The following is a 22579-nucleotide window of genomic DNA, read 5'->3' as shown; positions in this document are numbered from 1 at the left end:
GCTTGGTGGGCTATGCCCATAATGTTCCAAACGTTTTAAATTGGGGACCCGGGTTCCCGGGTTCGATTCCCAGCGGGGTCAGGGATTTTCTCTGCCTCGTGATGACTGGGTGTTGTGTGCTGTCCTTAGGTTAGTTAGGTTTAAGTAGTTCTATGTTCTAGGGGGCTGATGACCATAGATGTTAAGTCCCATAGTGCTCAGAGCCAATTGGGGAAAGAAAGATCCGGCAACCTTGCTAGTCAAGGTTCAAATGGCTCTGAGCACTATGGGACTTAACATCTATGGTCATCAGTCCCCTAGAACTTAGAACTACTTAAACCTAACTAACCTAAGGATATCACACAACACCCAGTCATCACGAGGCAGAGAAAATCCCTGACCCCGTCGGGAATCGAACCCGGGAACCCGGACGCTAGTCAAGGAACATTTTGCCAAGTCTGAAGACAAGCGGTAGTCACTCTGCCCGTATCTACGTCTACATCTACATTTACATTTATACTCCGCAAGCCACCGAACGGTGTGTGTCGGAGGGTTGACAGAGCCATGATATTTCTGAAATGTAAGCCCTGTATGGCTTGCCATAAAGGGCAACAAATACGTCCCGACAACGAGGAGTGGTGCGGATGCCATTTCTTTTTATAGCAGGACCCCTTTGGATGTCATCTGCGGCACCCTTAGAGCACAGCGGTACATCGAAGACATTTTCCGCTCCTTTTTGTTGCCGTTCATGGAAAACCATCCTGGGATTACATTTCAGCAACATAATGCACCCCCTCACATGGTGAGAGTTTGCATTGCTGGTCTTCGTGCTTGCCCAAACACTACCCTGGCCAGCAAGTTCGTCGGATCTCTCCTCTATTTAGAAAGTTTGGCGCATTATGGGTCCTTTAAACAGCTCAAGATTTCGACGCTCTAACGCGCCAGTTATACATGATTTGGTACAATATCCGTCTGGACGGCACCCAGTAACTCGGCCGATCAACGCCTAGCCGAATAACTACTAGGACAAAGGCCAGAGATGGACAAAAGCATCATTGACTTGCTCAATTTGTGAAGTTCTTTCTCTTGAATAAACCACCCATTTTTTCTGAAATTGTGTCATTTGTTTATCTGCAAGTGTACATCACATCCAACGATTTCTGTCCCGTTCCGGTAATTCCTTTGTGGTACGTCGTTTACTGTCGTAGAGTATACGTTTCTTAACTTGTCTTAGGATGTCCACTCCCACAAATTTAAGAGGAAGCCTATCTTGTGACAGCTCACGCTGACTCAACGAACTCGTAGCTTGTTCTTGTGCAAATCTTCTCTGGGTATTCACGTTGGTAAGTATACCGAAAGAATGTACAGTAATTTATTTGGTCGGGTTGTAGTTTTTTATGCACCTCGTCCGTAAATGAACCGTCATCCTTTAAGATTTTTCAAATGGCATGTGCCATCTTCGGCATTATATTCTATTTCCTGCATACAGTATATCGCTCCAGATGGACACACTTCGATTATATGGAACTTTTACATCTCGCCGTTTTTTCTTTCAAGCGATTCACAAGCAGAATTTGGTCTTATTACTGACGAAGTGCAATTTTGCAGAATTCGCAGAATTCGACGCTCAGCCCCTTCGGATTAGCGTGTTATAGAGAGAGGTAGGCGTGCGCGATCTGTTGTGATAGAGAATTTTCGACTGCCACTTTTACACTTTTAATTTACCGTCCATCTATCTCCCTTGAGCCGCACTGTGATTTTAGTGATACGTCGATTAGTTCGGCCAACAGTACATGATGCCGCGTCATGACAAATAGCCAGTGTCACGGCTGGCGAGCAAACGCGGGAACTGCGGAAGTAAGGTTTTTTTGGGGTGACGGTCGCGCGGAGGCCGGAAAGTCATTAGCCATTGGCGGTAATGGGCTGTAGGAGCCATGGTTCTTCCGGCCGTGGTGGTATATAAGCAGGCGCGGGCGTACCGGAAGCACAGTCTGATTTGGACTCCCACCTGTCAGCCGCCACACATCCCAGCACCATGAGCAACTGCTGCCTGCCGCTGGCGTTCGCCGCTGTCATCGCACTGGTGAGATACACCCCCTGAGAACCAACACGTAAAGATTGGGCAACAGAACCCCGGAATCTTAAGACGGAAGATTAGAGTTTAACGTTCCGTTGCCAACGACGTCATTAGAGACGGAGCACAAGCTCGGATTACGAAAGGATGGGGAAGGGAATCGGCAGTGGACTTTCAAAGGAGCCATCCCGGCATTTACCTTTTGTGATTTAGGGCAACCACGTAAAAGCTAAATCTCGGTGACCGTATTGGGATTTTTACCGTGTCCTCACGCCCGAATGCTAACCACTGCGCTAACTCTCTTGGCCAGAGCACTAGAGTGGCCGTCCTGCAGCATTTGAAGTTACGGCGGTTGACGAGGAGATCTAAGTATTTTGTTCTGTATTCCAGCTCTGTGTGAAAGCGCGCACATGTTGGTGTGTGTACGTATGTAAGTTTTGTGTGTGTGTGTGTGTGTGTGTGTGTGTGTGTATTTCGGATCGTGTCCTTCAGGAATGTTCACCTGCGGGTGGAAGTTACTTCCTCCTACCTCTTTTGGGTAGGAACTATTACAAATATGACTGGTCCCTGAGGTCCCATTTATATCCTACATATAGAAAATGCCAAATAAAATAGAACAAACTTGGACACTTGGAATCTCAAACCAAAACAACGAAAACTCCAAATATGTCTGCAATGCTTAGTCTTTGCTTTGCTATTAGAAGGATATTATACGGAGACGGGGGCTAGTTGTTACAATTTTCTGTCGCCTTCTTGATGTACATGGTGAGTCATTGGCACCTAATATTTTTCATATTAACCTTAATAAAGACTGAACTTGCGAATTCCCACTCAAGGGGGCGCTTGTTACGTTATTTCCGGGCATGAACACTGTAAAAACAAATTACTTCACAATGGGGCTTGTTGCTACATTGGGTGGAGAAATTGTTACACATACTGCACCCTATTAACCACTGATCAAAAAATATAGTTCTGTTTTATTTGTTGCATTTCTCTTACATGTAATTTGTTATCAGTATTATAGAAAAGCTTGTTTTCTTTTTAAAAATTACTGGTAAGCTGATATTACTTCTTTCTACACTACGCTAAATGTTTCTTTTAGCGTTGTGCCTCAATTTGTCTCCTTTTTGTTATATCTCATTCTACCTAGACGAGGAAAATACAGAACAAGAAACTGTACTCGACACCACGTGATTGTTGCACTGTAATAATCATCACAAACGAAATTGTATCAAATTGCCCCATACGTTGCCATCTTACATTCGGTTACAGGTCAGCATCAATTTTCAATTTTAGGGAAATTTTAAACATTTTATCCCTCACGTGAAGTTAAGACTTCCACAAGATACAGCATTTGCATTGATACACAGAAAGGTTACGTTACTATACAAAAAATACACAGAGAAGAAAAAATTCCCCATCAATCAGCAGGAGAACTATTGGGTGCCACCACCTACTGGAAGGAAACACTCATGCTACCAGTAGTTAATTGAAGATTCCCACGTAACTAGTTGATTCATATAACAGTTTCCTCACCTAAAATGCCGCGTTACCCGCTGGTAGTGGCCAACTGGCAAATTGATCACACTGTCTTGATTCACAGAAAGTAGTCAAATGTTATTGCCTCCCTTCCTCACACGCAAGTTCCCACAAGGCCCTTGTAAAGTGTCTCTGCATATGGAATGTCCGTTGCATAAACCAACTGGATCAGTTGTTTACGCAGGTAGGAATCCAAACGAATCAGCTATGGAAAAGTTCGTTCCCTACCTATCAGTCAGTCATGGCAAACACTATCTGGTGCATCTTGAACAACATTGTTAAAATATTCTAGTGACACCTCATACATAAACCGCACGATTCTTTGTATTGCATGAGGACGTTTAATCAGTGATAGCCAGAAGCGATGGATTTTAGAATATATTTTACCCGTCTTCTTCTCTTTTGTGTTGTGACAAAAGCGTTACATGTAATCGTGTTTGAGCGGCGTCTGTTCTCTCGGACATGTCCGACTCAAATAACAGTAATATCTAAGCCTTGAAGGCATTTCATTATATCTTCAATGTGGGTAGCACCTAAGCCTTGAAGGCATTTCATTATATCTTCAATGTGGGTGCACCCTATGTCCAATCTCTTCTGGGAATCATGAGAAATGCTGCGAACAACGAGAAAATGGAGAGGGGAGCGCTACGACAGCAGTTGAGCGACTAGATGGAAATTCGGGTCAGACGTGGAGCGCGCTCGGACAGCCAAGCTGTTACAGCGACTGTTCGCGTATGGCCGGAAATCTGAGTTCGAGTCCCGGTCCTCCAAAAATATTCACCTGCCTTCACTGAATTATTTCAGCGCCCTCATGCGTCTGACGTCGCCATTTCTTCACCGCGCATTTGTTACGAGGTCTTTTCTGAAGGTATTGGTCTGAAGGGTAGCCTTGTACGGAAATGATACATGGACGATAAAGAGTTCAGAGAAGAAGAAAACAGAACCGTATGAAATGTGGTGCTATAGGTGAATGGTGAAGATTGGATAGATTGATTGGATAACTAATGATTAATGAGGAGACGCTGTATCAAATTGAGAAGAGAAATGTATGGCCGGCCGAAAGTACTGGGTGGGAGAGGGGGGGGGGGGGAGAGAGGGGGAAATCGTAGATGGAGTCAAGACTTGATAACTGTAGGCAGATGTAAATGGATGTATGTGGCAATAGTTAAGTAGAGATGAAGAAGCTTGTGCGGGACAAATTAGCGTGAAGAGCTGCGTCAAACTAGTCTTCGGACTGAAGATTACAACGACAAAAACGACAACGCTATATGGAAGGAGGGCAGAGGGGAGTCTGTGAATAGACCCATTGTTAAATTAAGCACCACATGCCTGTGATAAAGCAAGCAGCAAGAACGACCGGTGGAAACAGAGAGTGTGGTTTTGCCCTCAGATGCTGCTGAGCCCCGCTGCGGCGCGGCCAGAGGCTAGCAGCAGCCAGCAGCCGTCAGCAGAGCCCGGCGCTGGCTTCGCCGGCGGCTTCATGGTGGCCGCGGGGTCCGGCAAGGAAGGCGCCGAGAAGAGCTTCTCCGCCATGGCGGGCGGCGCAGAAGGAGCCATCAGCGCCATGCAGCAGGGAGCCGACGCGGGCATAGACGCCGCCTCCCAGGCGTCCAAGGCGGCCATCGACGCATTCGCGGCCGGTGGGAAGGCGGCCGTCGGCGTCGGAAAGGCCATGTTCGAGGGAGGCGTCGGCGCCGCCGCGGAAGGTGCCAACGCCATGGCGTCGGCGGCCGAAGGAGCGTCAGGCCGCCGATGAGGGTCTGGTGGGTCAGCTCAATCCCAATTTCTCACGCTAGCTTTGCAGAATCTGTCCTAGTGAAACCACGTGTACAGGCTCAACCGAACAATGCGTGGCAACAACCGCTCCAAAATGGCCCGGTAGTAGTCGGCGTTGCCAGTAGACAAGCATTCCCTGTATATATACAAAACGTGCATCAACATTGTCTTTATCCTAGCAAGTTGTGAGCATACCATGTTCACAATATCATTTTTTTTTTTGCTTTCTTTATTTATTTAGTACCGTACGCCCGTTTATGTCGCGCTGGCATAATAATTATTACATAACAGCAACTCATCGTGCTAAATCCACTGATAACAAAAAGTTATCATTTAGAGTCTACATGCAGATCCATATCCATACACACACACACACACACACACACACAGAGAGAGAGAGAGAGAGAGAGAGAGAGAGAAAGAGAGAGAGAGAGAGAGAAAGAGAGAGACCAATTACTACCCAGCTAGCACACAGTTAAGAATGTTTTCGTGTTTATGAACTCAATTAAATTTCGTATAGGGTACTAATAATCTATAATGTCACAAAGTGTTGTCTTTTACGATATTTTGTCAAAACATAATTTTTACTCAAGTTCTTCGCCTAATAAGCCCGACGCAGCACAGAAATGTACTTAAGTTTTATTATTGTTGTGGTGAGCGACACAAGGTATTTCTCAACGTACGGTATGCCCCCTATCATTCATGCACCCGCACGCTTTATAGCCACAGTGACATTCATCTGCGCCCCATTCACCGAACATTTCAGGGCCATAACCAGCGCCTGTACGACTTCGGGACTGAGGTACCACTCCTACTCCCGCATATAGTTCAAGCCATCACGATGTGTCGTGCTGAAATGCAATGAACACGACTCACTCCTACTATGTGTATATTCAGTCTGGCGATCAGTATAACATCTGATAACGCCACAGTCACATGGTACACCTAATCGTCATGGTGACAGAAGCTTTATCTCTCCAATGACCACTGCCTCAGATTCAATCACCCATCAGTGAAGCACTCACACTGTTAGTTTTAGGACTACTATCTAGCCTTTCAGCGATGTGCCATGCAGTGGCTCATTCACTATAATAACCTAACAGCTTTTGAAGGTCTGCTAAAATAAAAGTACAATGTCTTGTAAATACATCCGGTGCCGACAAAATGATTTTGTTGCACGTGCTCACACACCGCATGGTGGCTTAACTAGTACTGATAAGCATACACGTTGCTTCGTCTGTCCTTCTACCTTTATAATTAAACATCTTAAACGTTTGTTAACGCCATCCATACGGTGATAGGTAAGTACTGACTCGGTCAAACATAAAGATAACAGTCAAGGGATGTATCCTTTAAAACCGTGTTGTTTGGAAAAATATGAAATGTCAACACGGACGTTAAATTTAAAGCATTCCATTGCACTATTCAGATTTCAATCTAGTAACTGTGAATTTTATTGTCCTCAGTGATCATCTACATACCAGTACGCCTGTAATATTTGTGTATGAAAATTTTCACGTTCTGAGATACTTATACTTTCCACATTGATGATTACGACGTGTAGCCTCTATTGTTGTCAACTAGCACATTATTTCATATTTAGTATACTCACTGCATTGTTATGTACTGGTACATTCTTTTATACTTAGTGAAATTACGTAATTGGGTCTCAAATTTAAAAAAATGACAAAAAACTGCTTCAACATCTAAGTATAAGCAACTACGCAGAAATAATTGCAATAAAACTATTTCCCTGTGTTACAGGTCTGCTGTTTGCTGCTACTGCTGCTGCTGCAGCTGCATCGAAAGATGACACCTGACAAGACTGTAAATTTGTCTGATGTCACCTGTTATTATTAAAAACTTAAAACCAACCAGTGAGACGTATTCAATTTTAAGATCCTAGTTTTCTCCTCTCATCCACTTTTAAGTACAGTACACGTACACTGTCGACTGACGTTAACGTGACCAGCTGTCTGCAGAATGAATAGAACACTTTTGTAGAATGGACTGTTGCGAGACCTGCATGAAGAGAGACAATGAGATCCTGGAAGGTATGGACAGGGATGTGGAGCCAGCCGCGCCACCTACCTCGGTTGCAGATCCACGTCCCGAAGATCCCGGTCGAGGTAGTCCCACAGATTCTCCATCGCTTTAAAATCCAGCGAGTTTGGTCGCCAGGGGAATGCGGTAAACTCAACCTGGTGCTCTACGAAAAACTCGCGCACACTGCGAGTTACATAATACGTTGCAATGTCCTGCTCGTCGATGCCATCGCGTCGAGAAAAAACAAACTGCTTGCAGACGTGGACTTGGCTCCCAATGAGAGAGACATATTTGTGTTGATGCGCTGTGCGTTCCATAATGATGTGATCACTCAGGGAATGCCACAAAAACATACCCTAGATAATAATGCTCTTTCCTCTGGCCTGGACCCTTTGCTTTCAGACATTTCACGTCGTACATGCCAAAGGCCATCTGTTCAATGGAGCAAATACGTGGTTCATTGAAAAAAAACCTGTCGCCACTGTGTGGATATCCAGTTCCGGTATTTCTGTGCAAATTCCAGCCTTCGTTGCCGATGAACGGCAGTCAGCATGGGTGCATCAACAAGGCCTGCCGCGGACGCCCATACACAGCAGCATTCACCGAACCTTCATTGAGCAGACACTGTTGGTAGCCGCTTGGTTCATCTGGGCGGTCAGGTGCTCAAATAGCTGCACGTCTATTCCCTCGTACACCATCGTTTACCGCTATCATCTATGACTCGCGGGGCACCACAGTTGCCTCGGCGCCAATTTTGGATATCGCCATTTTGCCATGCACGGTGTACTTTAGCCATGGTGGCACTCTAACAGTTTACAAATTAATGCCGTTTCAGTTGTTCTTCCACATGTGTTGTAAAAATTCAATTATCACGTCATTTTAGACGTCCTATCAATCGCTCCATTTCCACATTACGATGACTGCACTGTTTTCCGTGTCCCCCAACACGCTTTATATACCCTAGTAGTGATGGTGCTGACACCCGTTTGTGCCATGAATTTCTTCGAAGTTATTACTGTTGACAAAAGACGGCAGCACCGTAGAACACGTGAGTCGTTCGTTTGTTGTACTATTAGTTGTCACCATCAGATAGCTTCATGTCATAAATTAAATACTTTCTGCATCTATGATTCTCAATGTTCTAAAATGTGTGCTGAATACGTATGGAATGCAAAGAAAACGTAAGTTAATTTTCACAGTGACACATATTTGCCGAATTAGTGCTTAAAATTGTAAACTATGTACTCCAAAGCTAGTTCTCTGTGTCTAGTAACACATTTTAGAACGCAAGACTAAGGAATCGATGTAAAACTAACCAGACCAGACTTAAAACTACAAAAAAACATGTTAGCTAAAATATTACGCCATGCAGGCAAAAACCGAGCGAGGTGGCGCTGTGGTTAGCACACTGGACTCGCATTCGGGAGGAAGACAGTTCAATCCCGTCTCCAGCCATCCTGATTTAGGTTTTCTGTGATTTCCCTAAATCGTTTCAGGCAAATGCCGGGATGGTTCCTTTGAAAGGGCACGGCCGATTTCCTTCCCAATCCTTCCCTAACCCGAGCTTGCGCTCCGTCTCTAATGACCTCGTTGTCGACGGGACGTTAAACACTAACCACCACCATGCAGGAAAACACTCAAACAAACTGACTGTCTGGATGTAACTAATCAGGCCTACTCCTTATGTAAGTAACAATGTATCCTCAAAGTAAATATTTCCGCATTTAAATTATTGTCAAGCTCCATTTTAAGAGGGATAAAGAAAATGCATCAAGTTATATACTAGAAAAAATAAAATCGCTGACACTGATTGACAATCATTGCTATTATTATAAATGACACAGGCATACTGGAGGCAGTTTGCAATCAGAACTGTGGTGACAAGGTTCTTTAAAAGCTTTCTATTTCTTGTGTTATTTCCTGCTCCCGTGATGTCACCATATTCTAAAAAATGTTTGCAAAATACTATGGTAACACGAAAAGTGGGATATTTAAGTTGATTATCTAGGATCTAGCTGAGATTCGGTACAAGACAAAGCGCTGTAAAACTCAATTCAATTACTTTACCACATCTGCAATCTCGCAATATCTTAAAATGCATTGGACAATGTAATGTTTTAGTTGGAGCAGTACTGAATGCGCAATATGTGCATTCAAACTGCGCAGCTCCATTTTAGGAAACTATGGTTCATGAAAATAACACTTGTGATCAACTACAACAGCACACACGTATGTACAACGCAATTCTCCTATTAGGGAAGACAGGAATAAGGTGATCGATTATAGAAGGGAATAAGGTACTTTATTATAGTATGTAACTTAAAGACCGGACTGCTTATAAACACACACTCACGAGAGAGCCGAACAAAATACAGTACCATAGAGAGATATGACATTTCCAAAGGCAGAGTCAGTACCTCATAAATAAATAAAATTACGTACAGGTTATGGTGAGATGTTTCACAATTTATACTGTTCCACTGCATTTAATTCTTTTCCATTCCTTTTTTTCATATCCTGTCCACAAAAATTTTAAAATACGTCCATTTTATACACCAGGTCTCAACATATCAGTATCGGAACACAAAATTACGGGATTTTTTGGTATAACATAATGCGGCCCTTCAAGAGAGCCTCCATCCAAAAATTCGGATCATCCATTACAATTAGCCTTCTATTTACATATTCTGGCAGTCCAATCAGTGAGACACAAATTTTTTACCATTACGTTTGTTCAAAGTCTTATAAAAAGCACTTGAGAAAGCTGCAGTAGGTTAATGCATCACACCTAGAGGGCCGGAGATGGAACGGTGGCGTTCTGCCTCTAGTGAATAGTACAGCAAAACCTCATCCTGGCGTACTGGTACAACAAATCGAGATTCCACGTTATAACCAATAGCGTAGGAACATAACCATAAAGCAGGCTGAGAAGCATGGCATCCGATGTCACTCACAGATAGGCAGAACCACTGAGGGAATTTCAAGATAATTATCGTGTGGTCACTGTAGTAATAGATACATGACAGACTGTAAGGCTCAAGATACAGATGGAAGCATCTGTCAGCAACATACGTTTATAACATGATAGCCACACAGGCTGTAGTTTTCTGAACGAGTTCAGTGGCAATGTACTTTAACATTGTCTTGATATATAACTGATCTCTGCATTCTCATGTTTGCTGTCTTGGAGAGAACGATCCGCTACGCTTTCTACTATCTAGTTTCGGCTCCCTTTCCAGGTTATCCTAATGGCCACAGATTTTCAAGACAATCATCTAAATGAGATATGTGGATTATCGTAAGCAGGAGAGGATGGATTTCTTGCATAGCAGTGGATAATTGGGTGACATGAAAAAAAGGTACTGGAAGAAAGGCACATATTATCGTGTACTTACCTTGAATAATAATTGCTCTCTACTTGTTTTGAGCTGCTTTTGGGCTATATGTCCTCCATTCTAGATCTAAGTTCAGGTATCTGATATAATGAATAATTTCGCTCTACAAGTTAGTAACATGCAAGGCACACAAATTCCTATTGTAACACACAATAATTTTAGCTGATTACCACAATAATATGACTATGAGACCGCTCACTGATATAAACAATAGTTGTAAAAATTACATATGGTACATATGTACTTCAGAATTTCAGTGTACGTGGATGTGATGTCATGAAATTGCTGGTTCGCAGAGTGTTCATAATAGAGTGCTTCATAAGGAAGATACAAGTCATCGTGTAAATACCTTGAATAATAACGGCACTCTACTTGTTTTGAGCTGCTTTCAGGCAATATGTATTCCATTCCAGTCCAGAGTTCAGGTATTTGGCAAAACAAATTAATTTCGCTCTGCAATTTAGCAATACGCAGACCATCTTGTCCACCATTGTAATGCAATCTAATTTAACCTAATGTCCACAAAAAAATGTATCCTTATTTTAGATTCAAACACCTAGCAGCTGGTAAGAAATATCGACACGTAACATTTGATTTTACTTAGTTAACAATCCGATTACGTGTTGGGTTCGTATCTCCGTCACAGAACTTCACATCATGCGCTTCATCTTTAAATGCATGCACACTTTGTTACTTCTGAACGGCGGTATATCAGACATCTTTCGTAGTTAGTTAACAGGAGCGAAAGAGTCGTGATAGGAGACCCGGTTTATTACAAAAACTATCCTCTTTTATTTTCAAGTTTAGATTTGGTTACTGATATTGGCGAAAATTTCGGTAATTCATGACTCTTCATGGTTAGCCAGCAATATGATATCATTAGATTAGGTTAATACTTGTTCCATAGATCATGAATATGACATTTCGTAATGATGTGGAATGTGTCATTTTAGTGAAAGATTTCTTTACATACCATGATTCAATTTCTTTACAACAATTTTTTACCCTCTCTCATTCTATTTTATTTTTATCTCTCTCTATCTCTATCTCTCTCTCTCTCTCTCTCTCTCTCTCTCTCTCTCTCTCTCTCACACACACACACACACACACACACACACACACACACACATACACACACACACACACATTCTTTTTTTATTTGTATTTGTTTGTTGTGCTCGACTATCGGTGAGGCAGGAAAATATCTGTGAATGAGTTTCTTAGTTTTGAGTACACTTACCAAAGAAATATAAAAACAGCTATGAGAGGTACTAATTTACGATGCTTGGTTTGCAGTCACTTCTGAGTATTATTAGTAACTACACTCCAGTCCCTAAACCTGGTTAGAGAAATGCGAATCAGACGCATTACGTATTCCAGGCCGTAGCAGCCATATCTTTTGAGACGCCAGCAATGGTCACTTCCCAGCCCGCTGTAGAATCACATCAGTTTGTCTTCTTCCTGCTGGTACTGTAACTGAGATATGGCAACAAGGCAAGGTATGATTGGGAACTCTGTGATCGACGAGTTACTTCCTGGTGTGCACGGAATTAAGCCTCAAAGTTCACTTGACTTTTCCTGTCATTTTCATTGAATAATGTGAGTTATTGTCGCTTGAGGTGTAACAAAAGATTGTAAATTTACGGTTTTCAGCCCAGGAAAGTCGTTGCACGTGGAAATCTCAACTAATCTCGTCCTTTAAATAGCGGTTTTAAGGGTTCTAGCCACTACTGGCCTCGTAATAGGTAACCAAGACACATACCTCTTCCCGAGCTCTGTAGTAAGGTACAGCACTGTGAAAAAGCGTCTGTTATGGTTCGCGGTTCCAGTCTCGCTGACTGTAACGTTTTTATCCCTTCTGTGAGAGAGCTACAAGCAGTCAGATCAAACATCAATAAGGAAATCGCAAGCAAATACTTTCGGCTCATAGTGCAATGGTGAAAATCTTACAATGTTGCACAACAGGTAACGGCTCTTTCCACTGCTTACAAGCAAATTTTGGGTTTCTAGGAATACATAACTTTATTTATGAAATGCCACATTTGCATACCTGTTGAGTGTAGCACAGCATAGCAATTAAACACAGACCCAATCGAAATCTAAGTGAGTAGTATTTTACTAATTCGTGCTGATAGAGGCACGCTTGTGTACAGATACTTAGTTTTATTAAAACAGACTTTCATCGTAAGGTTATCGTGGGTAGTTTTATTTCATTTCTTATAATACAGTGCGCAATTTTCGTAAGGTTTCTTTTAGTGCTGTTAAAACAATAGTGAACGGAAGATAGAAATTAATCATCAACGATATATGCGAATTCTCTGATGTTATCTATAACAGTCTGACAATGCACATGCAGTTTATTGATTACATGCATGGAGAAAACTTGTTCTGAGTTAAAGCTGTCAAACAAGGTTTGAAGAAGAATAAAATGCCACTACCACATGACAACTAAAGCAGAAAGTACTTTTCTGACGTATTTTGACACGATGTGCTCTCCCCATTCATAATAAAAAAAGTTTCGAGATGCATCTGCTGCCTGGCTGTCTATTAAATATGAAAAGAACCAAGTGTCGCAGAAGTTAGCCGTTTTTCACACAAGCGACTTTTTTCGGTTGAGAAGTGAAGGTAATTATGTTCAACGTTCCATTACATTGATAACTTCAGCAGACAGCAGGATTGCGTTTTAAAAAACATAACAGCGAATGTACTGGAACTCGCGACGTCTTATTTACGGCGCACGATGCTTACCGTTATGCTACTAGGTGACACGCAGCTACAACACCTCCAGAAGTCAACAACGATTCCTGGAGAAGTTCCGCATTCCACAGTGCTGTGAGATAATGCATATGGCCGGATCTAGACTTCTGAGAGACAGACAGTTACAGCTTTTCTTTTGCACTGCACGACGTTTTCAACAAACAGATGGCGCAATAGAGTAGCTCAAGTGGAAAGCAACACTTTTCTGCATCCTACACTGTTGGCAGTTGTGTGTAGGTGGCAGTTACGTGATTTTATTTCGGTGATTACAAAATAGAGTCGAATGTATGCACTGGGTAGCCAAGGCAGCTAGTTTATGGCGATTCGGTCAACCAAGTAAATGAATGTACTGAACATGCTGCAAACCACTACAGAGGGCCTGTGTGTCAGAATTCTCATCCAGTGAGGCGCATCGGCGTTATGATAGAAAAATAAGTAAGAGCGAAGAGGATTTGGTGGTCTGTTGGATTAATGCGAGGTTAATATACTTATGGTCTGGGTTCGATTCCAACTTCTGTCAATGATTTTTGATAGGGAGAGACAGATTCTGTTGTCTTCTGACTACGCCAAGTGAAGAAGGTATAATGGCATTTTGGTCTGAAATTCATATTAAACGTGATATTCCTTCTCTACCAAGCAAACATTAGGCTGAACTACAATAAAGTCAGGAGTGGCGACATGTAGAAACCTTATCACCAGTAACCTTTCTTGTACTACTTATTTATTTCTAGTGACGAAACAAACGCTATGTAGAGTCACAGGACACTTATTCCATCTTTTATTTGAGCTTCTGTATGTCGATAAAATTGGTTCTGAACTGGGAATCCAACTCAGACTGCCCTTAATTCGGAATCTGATCCCTTTTTGACAATACAGCTGGACTACAATTTGTTGATTGTTCAAAACTGCAGATTCCTCAACATCTCCACGAATTGCGCGTGAATAGGTTCGAATCCTGGCCCGACACTAAATTTTTTATTATGTATTATCAAGCTCTAGCATGAGAACACCTATCTGCTGGTGGATAATAATTTTGATTTTCAATGTATTTGAAAGATGAAATGGGAGATATGATACTGCGTGAAGAGTTTGACAGAGCACTGAAAGACCTGAGTCGCAGCAAAGCTCCGGGAATAGACAACATTCCATTAGAACTACTGACAGCCTTGGGAGAGCCAGTCCTCACAAAACTCTACCATCTGGTGAGCAAGATGTATGAGACAGGCGAAATACCCTCAGACTTCAAGAAGAATATAATAATTCCAATCCCAAAGAAAGCAGGTGTTGACAGATGTGAAAATTACCGAACTATCAGTTTAATAAGTCACGGCTGCAAAATACTAAGACGAATTCTTTACAGACCAATGGAAAAACTAGTAGAAGCCGACCCAGGGGAAGATCAGTTTGGATTCCGTAGAAATATTGGAACACGTGAGGCAATACTGACCCTACGACTTATCGTAGAAGCTAGATTAAGGAAAGGATAATCTACGTTCCTAGCATTTGTAGACTTAGAGATAGCTTTTGACAATGTTGATTGGAATACTCTCTTTCAAATTCTGAAGATGGAAGGAGTAAAATAGAGGGAGCGAAAGGCTATTTTCAATTTGTACAGAAACCAGATGGCAGTTAGAAGAGTCGAGGGACATGAAAGGGAAGCAGTGGTTGGGAACGGAGTGAGACAGGGTTGCAGCCTCTCCCCGATGTTGTTCAATCTGTATATTGAGTAAGCAGTAAAGGAAACAAAACAAAAATTCGGAGTAGGTATTAAAATCCAGGGAGAAGAAATAAAAACTTTGAGGTTCGCCGATGACATTGTAATTCTGTCAGAGACAGCAAAGGGCTTGGAAGAGCAGTTGAACGGAATGGATAGTATCTTGAAAGGAGGATATAAGATGAACATCAACAAAAGCAAAACAAGGATAATGGAATGTAGTCGAATTAAGTCGGGTGATGCTGAGGGAATTAAGATTAGGAAATGAGACACTTAAAGTAGTAAAGGAGTTTTGCCATTTGAGGAGCTAGATAACTGGTGATGGTCGAAGCAGAGAGGATATAAAATGTAGACTGGAAATGGCAAGGAAAGCGTTTATGAAGAAGAGAAATTTGTTAACATCGAGTATATGTTTAAGTGTCAGGAAGTCGTTTCTGAAAGTATTTGTATGGCGTGTAGCAATGTATGGAATTGAAACATGGACGATAAATAGTTTGGACAAGAAGAGAATAGAAGCTTTCGAAATGTGGTGCTACAGAAGAATGCTGAAGATTAAATGGGTAGATCACATAACTAATGAGGAAGTATTGAATAGGACTGTGGAGAAGAGAAGTTTGTGGCACAACTTGACTAGAAGAAGGAATCGGTTGGTATGACATGTTCTGAGGCATCAAGGGATCACCAGTTTAGTATTGGAGGGCAGCGTGGAGGGTAAAAAGTCGTAGAGGGAGACCAAGACATGAATACACTAAGCAGATTCAGAAGGATGTATGTTGCAGTAGGTACTGGGAGATGAAGAAGCTTGCACAGGATAGAGTAGCATGGAGAGCTGCATCAAACCAGTCTCGGGACTGAAGACCACAAGAACAACAATGTATTTTCATTCGTTGTCAACACTAACGATATCTGACGTTTTTGACTCCCAGTGAGTCACAGAACTATTTGCGAGATCACTGTAAATTCTATAATGTTATTCCGAGATGCTGGTGGAAAAAAATTCGGTTGCGGACATCTCTTTGTGTGTAGCCAATAACGATATGTGTGGGGTTCGATTCCCAGTCAGCACTGAACTTTTCGTCATATTATTTCTAGTTCAAACATGCCCACTTGTCGCTGCTGGTGTACCCCATATTTAAAGTTAGTTTATTCTAGAATATAACAACGATAGGTGCCGGGTTGGATTCCTGGGGAGGAAAAAATTAATGTTTCGTCTCGTCATTTCAGGTAAAACATCTAGCTACTGCCGATAAAATCCGAAATGTCACAGTTGATTTTCTTTGATAACAATCTGATTAGGTTCTGGGTTCGAATCCCTGTCCAACACAAAGCTTTGCCTCACGACATTTCCAGTTAGTTTCTTGTGAAGAAGCAATATTTAACATCTCTCGTAGTTCGTTAACAGAGACAATAGATGCTGGGTAGGTATTTGCGTCCATTAAAAATTTTTACATTATGTAATTTTAAGTTGATATTTGCTAACTGATACTGTCTAAAATCGAGATATATCACTCTATGTAGGCTTAGTCAGGAATGATTGTTAGTTTCCGTCATTCACGAAATCTCTGCTTAGTCTGCATGACCTGGGTTTAAATCCATATGCAGTACGAGGCGGTTCGTCGTGTCATTTGAAGTTAATACATATTCTCAACCAGTTGCTCGTGAATAACTTAAATTTTAATGTCATTTTGTGTTAAATAATAAGTACGGTATGTTACTTTGAAGAGGAAATCATGAATACGACGAACTTACTACGTGCATTACTTACTTGACGTAATAATGAGAGTGGTAACATTTCAGGTATGTCATTTACTGTAATAAATGTGAGCTTACAACCCTTAAGGTCAGTTTTATCTGTGATAAGCTGTTCCCTGATATTTGTAGTATTGTGGTATTGCTTTACATCTTGAGTTATTGCGATACAGAGCAGTGTTTTCTAGTGGTGACTTGTTGGATCCACGACTGTACCAAGGAACGATTAGAGGACCTCCTAGACAGCTGCGTTATGCGGGTTGCATGCGAATCAGGCGAAATGCAATTCAGGTCGTTCGGATACTCTTGAGCATGACTGTACATTCTCAGAAATTTCTTCCTCAAATTAAGGCCTATGTTTGATACTAGTAGACTTCTCTTGGCCAAGAATGTCTTTTTTGCCAGTGCTAGGCCGCTTTTGATGTCCTTGCTCGTCCGGCCTTGATTATTTTGCTGCCTAGGTAGTAGAATTCCTTAACTTCATCTACTTCGTGACCGTCAATACTTATATTAAAGTTCTCACCCTTTTTACTAATTCTCATTAGTTTCGTTTTCTTCAATTTACTCTCAGTTCATATTCTGTACTCATTAGACTGTCCATTCCATTCAGAAGATCACGTAATTCTTCTTCACTTTCACTCAGGATAGCAATGTCATCAGCGAAGCGAATCATTGATACCCTTTCACCTTGATTTTTAATTCCACTCCTGAACCTTTCTTTTAGTTGCGTTATTGCTTCTGCGATATACAGATTGAACATTAAGGCGAAAGACTGCATCCCTGTCTTACATCCTTTTTAATTCAAGCACTTCGTTCTTGGTCTTCCACGCTTACTATTCCTTCTTGTCTCTTGTACATAATGTGTATGACCCGTCGTTCCAAATAGCTTACCTATATTTTTCTCAGAATTTCTAACATCTTGCACCATTTTACACTATCGCACACTTTTTCCGGGTCGACAGATCCTATGAACGTGTCTTGATTTTCCTTTAGTCTTGCTTCCATTATCAATCGCGACGACAGAATTGCCTCTCTCGTGCCTTTACCTTTCCTAAAGCCAAACTGACGCTCGTATAACATATCTTCAATTTTCGTTTCCGTTCTTCTGTATATTATTCTCGTCAATGAGTTGGATGCACGAGCTGTTAAGCTGACTGTGTGATAATTCTCGAACTTGGCTGCTCTTGCAGTCTTCAGAATTGTGTGGATGATATTTTTCCGAAATTCAGATGGTATGTCACCAGACGCAAACATTTTATACATCAACGTGTATAGTCGTTTTGTTGCCACTTCCCCCAAGGATTATAGAAATTCTGATGGAATGCCGTCTATCCGTTCTACCTTATTTGATAATAAGTCTTTGAATGCCCTTTTAAATTCTGATTCTAATACTGGATCCCCTATCTCTTCTAAATCGTCTCCTGTTTCTTCTTCCACCACATCAGACAAATCTTCCCTCTCAAAGAAGCCCTCAGTGTACTCTTCCCACTCTCCTCTGCATTTAACAGTTGCACTGCCTTTGCACTCTTAATGTTATCACGCTTGTTTTTAATTTCACCGAAGGTTGTTTTGACTTTTCTGTATGCTGAATCAGTCCATCCGACAATAATTTTTTTATCTATTTCTTCACGTATTTCAGGCAACCATTTCGCTTTGGTTTCGATGCACTTCCTGTTTATTCATTCCTAAGCTACTCGTGTTTCTGTATTCCTGACTTTCCCTGAATGTTTTTGTACTTTCTTCTGTCATCGATCAACTGAGGTATTTCTTTTGTTAACCCCGGTTTCTTCACAGTTACCTGCTTTGTAACTGTGTTTTTTTTTTTTCAACTTCTGTGAGCACCCCTTTTAGAGATGTCAAATGGTTCAAATTGCTCTGAGCACTATGGAACTTAACATCTGAAGTCATCAGTCCCCTAGAACTTAGAACTACTTTCAGACTGAAGCACCTAGAACCGCTCGGCCACACTGGGCGGCTTAGAGAAATCCATTCCTCGTCAGCTGCACAGCCTAATGAGCTATTCCTTATTGCTGTATCTATAGCCTTAGAGAGCTTCAAACATACCTTGTCATTTCTTAGTACTTCTGTATCCGAATTCTTTGCGTATTGATTCCTTCTGACTAATCTCTTAAACTTCAGACTACTCTTTGTCACTACTATATTGTGAGCTGAGTCTGTATATACTCCAATCCAACATCTGATTTCGGAATCTCTTCCTGACCATGATATAATCTAACTGAAATCTTCCCATATCACCTGGCCTTTTCCAAGTATACCTCCATCTCTTGTGATTCTTGAACAGAGTACTCGCTGTTACTATCTGAAATTCAATACAGAACTCAGTTAGTCTTTCTCCTCTCTCATTCCCTGCCCCACCATGACTTTAGATTTTCATCTCCCTTTACGTACTGTGTTTCCCTTTCAATATCCTCATATACTTTCTCTATCACTTCATCTTCAGGTTGCGACGTCGGCAGGAATACTTGCCTATCGTTGTCAGTGTTGGTTTGCTGTTGATTCTGATAGGAACAACGCTATCACTGAACTGTTCACAGTAACAACTCTCGGTTCAAATGGCTCTGAGCACTATGGGACTCAACTTCTGAGGTCATTAGTCCTCTAGAACTTAGAACTAGTTAAACCTAACTAACCTAAGGACATCACACACATCCATACCCGAGGCAGGATTCGAACCTGCGACCGTAGGGGTCTCGCGGTTCCAAACTGCAGCGTCTAGAACCGCAAGGCCACTTCGGCCGGCACAACTCTCGGACCCATCTTCCTGTTCATAACGCATCCTACTCCCATTATACCACTTTCTACTGCTGTTCATATCACCCTATACTCCTCTGACCAGAAATCCTTTTCTTCTTTCCATTTTCCTTCAATGACTCCTACTACATCTAGACTAAGGCTTTGCATTTCCCATTTCAGATTTTCTAGCTTTCCTACCATGTTCAACCCAGACTCGTAGAGCGTTTTCCTTTAGTTGGTTATTCAAACATTTTCTCATGGTCACCTACCTCTTGGCAGACCCTTCCTGGAGATCTGAAAAGGGGATATTTCGGAATCTTTTGCCAATGGAGAGATCATAATGACACATGTCCTGTGGATACACATTATTGGGCTTTAATGCAACGGATTCCATTGCCTTCTGCATCCTCACGACGTTGATCATTACTGATTCTTCAACCTTCCGAAGCAGTTGTTACGTCGCGAGTCAAACCGCAATAGCATTTTATTGTAGTAAGCTACCTTGCAGTACCGGGTTGGAACTTTGGAGTAGGTGGCGGTGACAGCCGCTTGTATCTCGGTGTGATTCACTCGCACCTGTCGTTAGCACGACCGTGGGGAGCGCTGCCTGTATCAGTTCCAGCGACAGAATATTTAGACCCCCAAGAATCTAAATAAACTATACTAAATCTTATTCAATTTCGAAAAACTTTATATTTAGCCTTTTGTTATAAAAAAAGCTGGTTGCAAAATCTCGTTTTTCTGGTTTAGATACTTTCAAAGTTAGAGAAAATTGCCAAAAAATACCAAAAACCGATACTAGTAAGATTAAAGTCAGTTCGGATGCATAACAGTTTGTCCTTTGATATCAGTTGGAATCATTACTGAAGTTTACAAAATGTTAGGTCAGTATATTAGAATTTATACTTAAATAACGTTCACTATTTTTCGTTTTCGTAATAGAGAATTCAGTAAGAATTAATATTCATTTAATAGCTATTTGTTTTGTTGTGTAAATGAGAGTGTGTATGCGGGACATACGTAAAGATTCAATATTATCTCCTGTTAAACATTATGTAACTTGGTCATGGGAAAGTGTACAACATGTTGTTGCAACGAAAGCTGTAATTCCTCTTACTTGCTGGTGACGTACGTCCAAGTGAGCTTGTTTTTGTAAGAAGGCAGCCAGAATAATTATTTGTAGAGTAATGTTTTTTAAAGTTATTTCAAGATTAGTTTTCGGTTGGTTTGGTTTGGTGGTTCATTTTTATTAATATTTGCAGCATAAAATGACGCAAATGCATCTGTGAATGTTAATTGGAGTAAAACAGTTTAGGCGCAAATATGATCTTGAAATATTGATCTGATTGGTTGTTCGTTTGATCAACCAATCAGAGTGAAATCTAGACTACGACAGGGTGGAGATCCCTCCTGAACAGCATGTTGCAGAGCATCCCAGATATGCTCAATAACGCTCATGTCTGGGGAGTTTTATGGACAGCGGAAGTGCTTAAACTCAAAACAATGTTCCTGGAGTCACTCTATAGCAATTCTGGACGTGTGGGGTGTCGCAGTTTCCTGCTGGAACTGCCCAAGTTCGTCGGAATGTGTGATGGACATGAATGGATGCAGGCGATCAGACAGTGTAATTACGTACATGCCACCTGTCAGAGTCGTATCTAGACGTATCAGGCGTCTCATATCACTCAAACTGCACACACCCCACACCATTACAGAGCCGTCATAACCTTGAACAGTCACCTGCTGATATGTAGGGTCCATGGATTCATGAGGTTGTCTCCATACCAGTACAAGTCCATCCGCTCGATGTAATTTGAAACGAGACTTGTCCAGCCCGGCAACAGGTTTCCAGTGATCCACAGCCCAAAGTCAATGTCGACGGGTACAAACAAGGCGTAAAGCTTTGTGCCGTGCAGCCATCAAGGGTACACGATTGGGCCTTCGGTTCCGAAAGCCCATATCGATGATCTTTCATTGAATGGTTCGCACACTTCATGAGCCAGCATAGAAATCTGCACCAGTTTGCGTGTGTCATGTTGAACGATTCTCTTCAGTCATCGCTGGTCGCGTTCTTGCAGAATCTTTTTCCAGCCACAGAGAAGTCGGAGATTTGATGTTTTACCGGACTCCTGATATTCGTGGTACACTCGTGAAATGGTCGTGTGGGAAAATCTCCACTTCATCGCTACCACGGAAATGCTGTGTGCTACCGATCCGGCTGGTTCCAGCGGAGGTTCAATTCCTCTCTCGGGCATGTGTGTGTGTGTGTGTGTGTTTGTCCTTAGGATAATTTAGGCGAAGTAGTGTGTAAGCTTAGGGACTGATGACCTTAGCAGTTACGTCCAATAAGATTTCACACGCACAGATTTCACACGCTACCGATCGTGCGTCGACTATAACACCACGTTCAAACTTACTTAAATCTTGATAACCTGCCTGCTCGTAGCGGCAGTAACCGAGCTAACAACTGCGCCAGACACCTATTGTCTTATATTTACGTATCACTGTATTTGAATTCGCATGCCTGTACCAAATTCTTTGGCGCTTCAGTGTATATATGAAGCTCACAACTACAAAACCAAACCCACAAGTTGACAATTTCTGTAACGCCAATTCGTAATCTGTAGATATTTGTAATAATATTGAGATATAGTTCACTTGTATGAAGTTCCAACCTAGCGAATAACATCGTTATCGTCATATTTACTTTTTCTGTGATTCCCATATGTCTACATATTTCTGAAATTTATGTTAAAATCGCATGTAGACATACATCCACATCATGTGGAGATGTTA

The 22579-nt window shown here is 41.8% G+C and overlaps 1 protein-coding gene across 1 annotated transcript; it reads left to right on the top strand.

Moving 5' to 3' along the window:
- The first annotated feature begins 1970 nt into the window (after positions 1-1970).
- On the top strand, positions 1971-7242 carry LOC126284330 (uncharacterized PE-PGRS family protein PE_PGRS10-like). The gene is made up of 3 exons (XM_049983177.1): positions 1971-2062; positions 4983-5355; positions 7133-7242. Exons 1-2 carry the CDS (start codon positions 2015-2017, stop codon positions 5346-5348), a joined length of 414 nt encoding a protein of 137 aa, XP_049839134.1. The 5' UTR covers positions 1971-2014; the 3' UTR covers positions 5349-5355; positions 7133-7242.
- The last annotated feature ends 15337 nt before the right edge of the window (positions 7243-22579 follow it).

Source organism: Schistocerca gregaria, chromosome 8, assembly GCF_023897955.1.
Source record: "Schistocerca gregaria isolate iqSchGreg1 chromosome 8, iqSchGreg1.2, whole genome shotgun sequence".
In the NCBI taxonomy this organism is placed as follows: Eukaryota; Metazoa; Arthropoda; class Insecta; order Orthoptera; family Acrididae; genus Schistocerca; species Schistocerca gregaria.
The sequence above is the reverse complement of the archived record's forward strand: the minus strand, read 5'-3'. Positions and strand labels throughout refer to the sequence as shown.

What these genes read in the sequence shown, in the direction of transcription:
- LOC126284330 (XM_049983177.1), top strand. Translation starts at nt 2,015, where the DNA reads ATGAGCAACTGCTGCCTGCCGCTGGCGTTCGCCGCTGTCATCGCACTG. An exon ending in TCGCCGCTGTCATCGCACTG is followed by an intron (nt 2,063 to 4,982) that starts GTGAGATACACC and finishes TTTTGCCCTCAG; the next exon opens with ATGCTGCTGAGCCCCGCTGC.